This window comes from Contarinia nasturtii, unplaced genomic scaffold, assembly GCF_009176525.2.
Source record: "Contarinia nasturtii isolate CC-2019 unplaced genomic scaffold, AAFC_CNas_1.1 Cnas_scaffold_1903, whole genome shotgun sequence".
Lineage (NCBI taxonomy): Eukaryota > Metazoa > Arthropoda > Insecta > Diptera > Cecidomyiidae > Contarinia > Contarinia nasturtii.
Window position 1 is genome coordinate 1 of NW_022199233.1, and position 8,282 is coordinate 8,282.

At 31.7% G+C, this 8,282-nt stretch overlaps 2 protein-coding genes across 2 annotated transcripts; one reads left to right on the forward strand and one right to left on the reverse strand.

Moving 5' to 3' along the window:
• The first annotated feature begins 2,370 nt into the window (after positions 1–2,370).
• On the forward strand, positions 2,371–3,451 carry LOC116347436. Its single transcript, XM_031778013.1, has 4 exons — positions 2,371–2,463; positions 2,723–2,788; positions 2,859–3,231; positions 3,297–3,451. The coding sequence occupies exons 2-4, from the start codon at positions 2,723–2,725 to the stop codon at positions 3,449–3,451; spliced, it is 594 nt and encodes a 197-aa protein (XP_031633873.1). The 5' UTR covers positions 2,371–2,463.
• Positions 3,452–5,391: 1,940 nt separating this feature from the next.
• Positions 5,392–7,848, reverse strand: LOC116347437. The gene is made up of 2 exons (XM_031778014.1): positions 7,211–7,848; positions 5,392–7,100 (listed from the first exon to the last, which is right to left on the reverse strand). Exon 2 carries the CDS (start codon positions 6,325–6,327, stop codon positions 5,413–5,415), a length of 915 nt encoding a protein of 304 aa, XP_031633874.1. The 5' UTR covers positions 6,328–7,100; positions 7,211–7,848; the 3' UTR covers positions 5,392–5,412.
• Positions 7,849–8,282: the final 434 nt, after the last annotated feature.

An 8,282-nucleotide genomic window follows, 5' to 3' on the forward strand; every position in this document is an offset into this window, starting at 1 on the left:
TTCTTCGAGAAAATACTCAATAGTATCCAATGTTGCCAAGCTATGCGAGAATACCAAAACCTTTTCATCAGACGATTCACATTCTTCGAGAATAGAAAATAATAATCGCATTTTATTGGAAGTTTCCATTCTTTTAAGCTCATCATTTGTACAATGATCTCGCCACCATTGCCCAAAAGTAGTAACGACTGGACCAGAAACGCTAGGAATCAATTCGTTTTCGGTGCCATCAATATCGTCCGTATTATTCAGAGCTTTTGGATGATTGCAAATCAGATTAAATATATTTTTGTCTCGAAACAATTTATTGTATTTTTTTTGTTGCGATCTTTCACTGTCAACTACACCAAGAAACTTCTATGAATAAAATATAAAATGTTTTTTGAAGTTATAAGCATTAAAAAATAACCTTAATCAAATTAAATGTTAAACCAACCTCATATAATCTTTTTTGAATGTCAGTTAAGCAAACATATAAAACACATTCGTCTTTTTTAGGCATGCCAGTTATGTGCAGGCCATTTCTTCGGTGTATGTAGGGTTTAAGTAAGTCGTGCAAAATAAAGGAGCGATATAGCATTTTTGTAAATTGTTCTTCTGATGAGTCAATATACTGGCCTTTTTTCATTGGCACAATGAAAGTGCTGCTATACAGGTTCAGAGCTGATTCGTCTGTTTCCACATCAAATAATGTGTACCAAATGTCATTTTTAATAAACTTCATCATATCGTAATCTAAAATATAAGAAAAATTATGAATGTATCGATAAATCATTGACGTTTAGATATTGGACATTTACATTCGATCAAATTATTTTGCAATGGCGTTCCGCTCAAAATAATGTGACTTGGAGTTCTAACCTTATTGGCCATCTTATTTCTGACTGATTCTGGATTTTTCAATGTATGACCTTCGTCACATATAAGCAAATTACAACCATTAAAGGTACTTTCATCGTCCTTCATCAAATTACAAAATTTTTCGTATCCAATTATGAAGACACCACCCACTCTTTCTTTACGCCAATTTCTTATGATGGCATCGATGTCTCTCTTTGAGCTGTAATCCATACATATTCAATATTTGCACCGAAGCCTGATCATGCCTGTAGCTAACAACACCTCTAATGCGTATTCCGAGTACTAAATGACGTTTGTGACAATATGGCCGTCACGGTTTGGCAAAATCATAATGAATCGATTAAACTGCGTTAAACTGTTAAATAAAACAGTAGAAATAAATAGATTTTAATTTTTTACATTTTTTAAAATAAAAAATCTTTTGTTTTTTAATTTTGTGAGATTTTCTGTCCACAATATTCAAAAATATTAAATTAATAAAAATTAATTGGTTGACATAACCTCACTTTTGTGTCACAATCGTGATAAACTGATTAAATAATTATTGGAATGTGAATTTTGTGAACACATTTCGGTCCATTTGTTGAGTTCATCTTCCCAATTGTTGATCACGATTATTGGACAAACTATCAAAACCTTTGCAGTCGGGTTTTTGGTCATAAATGTGTGAATGATTGTTACGACTTGCAATGTTTTACCTATAAATGTTTATGAGCGAACATATTATCAACATGACTCCAGAAATGTATGACATTAACGTATGATGACTCATGGGTGATGAGTAATATGAATATATTTTTTTAAGACGAACGCATCAGTGTAAGGCACAACGGAATTTTGAGGAGAAGATTTTTGATTTAAAATTTAATAGACAGAATTCAAAATAACAAAATGAATAGATGGAGTATAAAAATATTTCGTCTCTTAGTATAATAAACACATTCCGTTTATTTATCGATAACGCACTATATTGGATATCATTTCGTCATTTATAATACACGTCTATGATAATGTACAGAAAACAAACAGAATATAAGAAAGTTGACATTGAAACTAAACTTAAAATTTGGGAAAATATCAACAGTTCAGAAATCTAAAGAAAAAACTTTAGATTTCAGAATGTTACATGTAAACCAAAATCGTCTTTAGTTTTCTGGAAGATTTAGATTTCTGAATCTTTAGATTTCCGAGCGTCGACTGTAGTTTTAAAGCTAACATAAATGTATTGGAACTATGTAGCTGTGTTTGATTATCTGAATAAATTCGATTATAAATAGTCAATTTCTTGCAATCATTTTAGTTTGTGAAAATTTTATTCCAAAATGATGTCCAGAGGATTCATCTTTATTCTCGCCTTGATTTGTGTCTTCAAAGTGTCTGAAAATCAAGAAAATATTTTTTTTTCATGTAGTCCAGGCTACTGTATTTTGGTTTCGCCGCGTTTAGAGATGGAATGTGTACCGTGCACATATTCCATCGCACCGGTGATTCAGCAGTCACCGGTGTTAACGGAGATGCCGGACCCTATTGTAGGGCTGAAATATCCTAATCATCGAATCCAACATGTACAAGGTGCACCGTATTATGTGAATTTAAATATTGGTAAGAAAATCTATACATAAATTATGGAAGCACTCGCAATTCGTAAATGTATGACGTTGATTTAACCGAGTTTGCATTTTGTTCACTCTCAGGCGCAGCAATATTTTCATTTTCGGTATTATTGCTGGTCAAAAATGTTTCCACTATGAATATATTCATTTTCATTTTGAACACAACTATTTTCACTGATTTGCCAACGTTTTAATACTACTAATAAATCAATAACTTATTAATAATGACAACTTTTGTTATTTTTTAGATGAAACTTGGCTACATCATGGAGAAAAATGCTCAGGTTGTCAAAAATGTTATCTCGCCCAATTACGTAAGCATTAAACAATAATCGACTGTCTTCCTTATTTATATTTATAAAATAATGAAAACGATTTTATCAGGTACTGTCATCAGCCCATTGTTTCAAGGATTTCGAAAAAGCCACCATACAATTTACAAATGGCAAGACTAAAACAATAACCAAAGATGATGTAGTATGCCATGAAGCGTACGTCTTCAGTGAAAAGAATGCTCAACATGATATAAGTGTCATAAAAGTTGAAGTTCCTTCAATTGTGCATGTTGGTTTGAATTTTTTTAAACATGGAAAAAAATTAACGGCTGTTGGCCTTGATAGAAGGCAAAGATATTCTTGGAAATCTTTCCAGGACAGAATCATTATGCTTAATGCAAAAGAAAAAGCTTGCAATGAGTATAATGTCCTTTGTATTGAAATTGAAGGAGGATTTGCTTCTAGCTCTCACGGGGACTCAGGTAAAATCTAATTATAACTATACATGTATGTATTTTTATACTCTGTTATTGGTATTTTTATTCAGGTGCTCCACTCATTCAAGATGGACGTGCCGTAGGCATATTAAGTATGTCTCATGAAGAGGAAGGAGAAAATATGGTATTCTACACGGATATTCAACAAAATGAAGGATGGATAAGAGCAAAAACTGAACGTTCAGTCCTAATAGCTGGCATATGATTTTTGTTTGAATTGGATAACTTTATTGTATGCTTCTATTATTATTATATCATTACCGATGACACCACTCGTAATTGCTCCCCTCTGCATCATACATTTGATGAAATAAAGAATATATTTTTTATTTTTCAAAACCTTTTTTAATTATTTTTTATTCTAACATGATTTTGATTTGAATTTTCCTCACATGTTCGCCAACAAACATGGTGACCACATCAATAACAAAAATTGTCATTATTAATAAGTTATTGATTTATTAGTAGTATTAAAACGTTGGCAAATGAGTGAAAATAGTTATGTTCAAAATGAAAATGAATATATTCATAGTGAAAACATTTTTGACCAGCAAAAAAATACCGAGCTCTGCAAGCTCTCATTCGATTGGGTTCTCTATGGTTTTTTTTTTTTATTTAGATGATAACAAATATTTTCTACCGAGTATGATGAAGTCCAATGCAAGATGCAACCCACGTCTATATATAACTTTATTCGTTGATAATAACAGATCAACAAGCTCACATGCGCATATTGTAGCACAAAACTTTGTACCGAACTTAGACGACATGAGTTTACATCTAGGGGGAATTATCTATATGTTTATACGGTTTATACGCAAGTATTTTTTACTGAATATACTACAAATAGATGAAGACATCGCAAGTATGCCGCATATACGCTGCATATTTGCGTATAAACCACATATATACGGAGTTATTTGCAAATATTATTTACAAATATTCTTCCGTATATGCGGTTTATATTCTTATACGCAGCATATTCGTAACTTATTTTATTCGATATTTTCCCCTAGGTTTACATTTTTTGTCAATTATGCACAAATTGTTGCTTTTCGAACATCACTTGTTATCATTTTTTTGCTCGATGAACTATAATATTTAATCAGTTTACGAACAGATGAAAGGAATTTGTTTTGTAAAATGGTGATTAAAAGAAACTTACAATTTTTTTTCTCTGTTGAATCGAAGCGAGAAGTGATCGTTCATTGCTGAGCAATGCAATTTTAAGAAGAAACAAGAATCGCCATTCAAATCATTTTTTCTTCAATTAATATTGCTGATTTTATTTAAATTTCACTCAGTGATGAAACGACACAGATTGGATCCAATAAACAACATTTAAGCAAAATGTTTTCCGAAAAGAAGCATGCATCGTTTTTTATTTATTCTCAACATTTACATTTCATTCAAATTTTAAACAAACAATCAAAGGTAATCTTGAATCTTGAATTTTGATCACGTATTAACAACACTTATTATGATAAAGATGATAAATGCGAAAAAAATATGAAGCAAAAGAAAAATTCAGTTAACCATATTTAACAGCAGAATATATTTGAAATTGCTTCGAATCATTTATACAATGTAAGTATTTCCATTAAAACGTTTGATTGAAAATCAAAATATTCACAACCAAATAACCAATTGAGACGAAAGTAGTAAAAATTCAAATTAAACTGAAATCTTCAATGGAGACGCATTTTTACATGAAATTGCTGATAATCCAAGCCTTGTTCAGAACAAGTTGTTCTTCATCCAGGTTTTTCAACGAAATCTTTCTCCGTCGTGTTTACTCTGTTTCAATTTTATTTCCCTCATTCGCTGTGTGTTTTTCTGCTCATTCTTTGTTTTGGATGGTTAAAGCAAAATTCTCAAAAAGGTAAATTTAACAAGAAAATTCCAGGTATTTAAATGTATCAAAATTTTCCTGTGTTGTATTTATAAATAACGATTTTCTACTTTTGAAACGATTTATGGGAGAAAATAAAATTGGCCGAAGGAATCATCCAAAATATTTTGCATTGAAAATGGAATAAATTTTATTCATATATACGTATATTGATAATATTTAGTTTATTTAGTTTATTTCATACATTTTAGATTTTTTTTACATTTTCAAACATTTCCTCAACTGATTGCAACATAGATAATCGTTAGCCATAACTATAACATGCCTGGAGGAAGATGAAGAGTGGGGAAACCATTATAAGAATCACATGATCTATGCCATTCATACGAGTTGGCTCGTTTCATTTCAATCAAGTTCAAATTGGTGGTACCATTCTTGGTGGCCCATTTTGTTGCCAAGTAGACTGCATCTGGTACATAAATTGTAACTTTTCGTGCGTCAGCCAATTTTTCTCGTTCTCGATTCAACACATTCAGCTCTAGTATCTCCGCCGACCTAAACCCCAATATCTTGATTTTCCTTAAATTTTTCAATTGTTGAATGATGCGCAGAATATCGAGCGATTTTCTAAACAAATGAAGACGCTCCACATTCATGAGTCTATCCAAATTCAAAGTTTCATTTTCGTCAGCATATGTATAGTAAGCATCGCTTGTTTCAGCATATTCGTTCAAATAGGTCAAAAGCGGTGCAACGTTCTCGTTCATGCTGTTAAGGGCAAGCTGTTGCAAAAACGGCATCTCAGAGATGGGATTATTATGATTTAAAGCTGATGGTTTACATTGTAGGTTGCTAGATATCCCTCGATATGCAATTACACTTGTGTTTATGTGTAGGCGCTTGTAGAAACCATGAGTGTGAAGTCGACTTAACAAATCCCATGCAATTTCCTTCTCATCACACTCACAAACCCAAAACGATTTGTCTATCAATTCAAATGTATCCAGCTTGACTTTACAATTGAGTAATGCATCTTTGTTGTACGATAATGTTAGGAAATTGCATGAAAAATGACGTACATTGGGATTACGTTCGAAAAACGTGCATAGTTCATTTATTCTATTCCTTTTGTCAGGTGTCCGAAACCAGGGGGTGCCCAGACCCAATCGCTCAAGCTTTTCATATTTTTGCAGCAACCATTTATATTCATTTCTGTTTTTGAAATTCATTTTAATCAATTGAATATTTCGCAAATTTTTACAATACTTCAAGATAACATCGTACAGATCTCGATAGACAGTACATCGTATTAGTTCCAATACTTCGATATTTGGCAAAATATTCGAAATATAATCAACTGTTTGCTTATTGAGGCGCACATTTGTGAGAGAAAGTTTTTTTGACTGATTTTAATTCATCGGCATTCAATTGAAAGTACTTAAATTTGCCTAAATCATAGTGTATGATAACTTTACAGTGATATTTAGTTTTGTGCCACTTGTTTTCTTTAAAAATATTATTTTCTATGGCGATCCAAGTGATTAATTGAATAAAACCTGGTATTGGGATACACTTATCGATGCTAATTTTATGAATCAAATCATCTGTATTTATGCAATAAATACCATTGCTTAAACAATTAAATTTAATAGCTGAATAATTTTGCTTGAAAAATTCGCCCGTTATTTGTTGCATTGTTTTACATGTTTGGCCCAATGAATGCAGATCCTCCAGCGAGAGATACTCAAATAGTTCGTCGAAACAATGGCCATTCAATTTGAAAATTCGAGATGACAATAGAAGTTGGTTTTCATTCGATGGGCCTGCAACTGGCATTGCATTCGAATTTTGACCATTTTTTTGAGTCTGCTTTCTTCGATTTTCATTCACACCACTCGCATTGCTGTTTTTTCTTTGTGCCAATTTGATAAGATTGTTCCCCATCTCAGTTTCGCTTTTTTTTAGATTTGTTTAGATACACTGAAGAACGCTGTGATATAATCTACAAAATGAAATGTTTTATTCGAGTTATTTTTTTCTTTCAAAAGCACCAGAACGAACACAATCCAAAAAAATTAAACAATTCGAGTTGAATATGGCAATTACAAATACCTTAAAATTTTAATTTGTGTGAATGATGTTAGTTCAAAAAAAGCCACGTATTTATTTTTATTCTCCCTTTTCCGAAGTTTGAAATAATATTTCTTACAAGGTTCATCCGTTTTCAATCAAGTTTCAAAGACAACTGAATTTTGAGAACAAATCGTTAAATGCATTCCTGGTCGGTAACATCAATTAGGATAGTTAAAAATGGTCAGAGAGCATCCTTTGTTGTGACAGAATTGATAGTTACAATTTTCAAGTGCACTTTGGAACCATTAGAGAAAGAAAAGAACATATGAAAATTGTGATGGAGAAGAGGCAAAATTCAAAATGTTTTATAAGTGTCACACGATGCTGTTTTCAAGTTCATGTATTTTCCAAGAAATAACTTTATAGATAATCCTGATAATCGGAGATTTAAATATTTTTACTTTCCCGCACACACCAAGTGTGTAAGGTAAAATATTGTAATCAGGCAAAATTTTCAGGTACCCCAAAAACATGTTTTCTTGACGTTTTTTAGGTCACAGAATACGAATCAAGCGTTTTTTCGATATAGTAGTGTATGTGTGTGGTACACTGTACGACGCTGTACCCTGTACGCAAAAATTTGTTAACACGATATCTTTTCACAGACAAAACGAAATCCAAATCCGACTTCACAGGGTGGTAGAGATTTAGATTTTAAGCTATGTTCGATGATTATCACTTCACGAGAGGTACCCAAAATATGAAGATCACATTTTTTGATATAAATCGATTTTTAGCTTTTTGTTATCTTGTAATGAAGACACATTAATTAAAAGAAAATGATTTGATAATAAATATTTGTATTTTTTAATGATAATATTTTGATATATGCCAAGTCCCATATCATGAGCCAATATACATCCATGCTTATCTTGGAATAATGCCTTCCACATAAATGCAACACTTTCCTTTTGGTGTGGCTTTAATTCTTTCACCAAATCTTCATCTACTTTAATGCCTTGTTCGGCAAGCAATATTAACTGATTCTCTTGATTCATATTGCTCTTAATTATTATTAATTTTGCAAAAAAAAACGCACAAAATAAATTCA

What these genes read in the sequence shown, in the direction of transcription:
- LOC116347437 (XM_031778014.1), bottom strand. Translation starts at nt 6,327, where the DNA reads ATGAATTTCAAAAACAGAAATGAATATAAATGGTTGCTGCAAAAATAT.
- LOC116347436 (XM_031778013.1), top strand. Translation starts at nt 2,723, where the DNA reads ATGAAACTTGGCTACATCATGGAGAAAAATGCTCAGGTTGTCAAAAAT. An exon ending in ATGTTATCTCGCCCAATTAC is followed by an intron (nt 2,789 to 2,858) that starts GTAAGCATTAAA and finishes CGATTTTATCAG; the next exon opens with GTACTGTCATCAGCCCATTG. An exon ending in TAGCTCTCACGGGGACTCAG is followed by an intron (nt 3,232 to 3,296) that starts GTAAAATCTAAT and finishes ATTTTTATTCAG; the next exon opens with GTGCTCCACTCATTCAAGAT.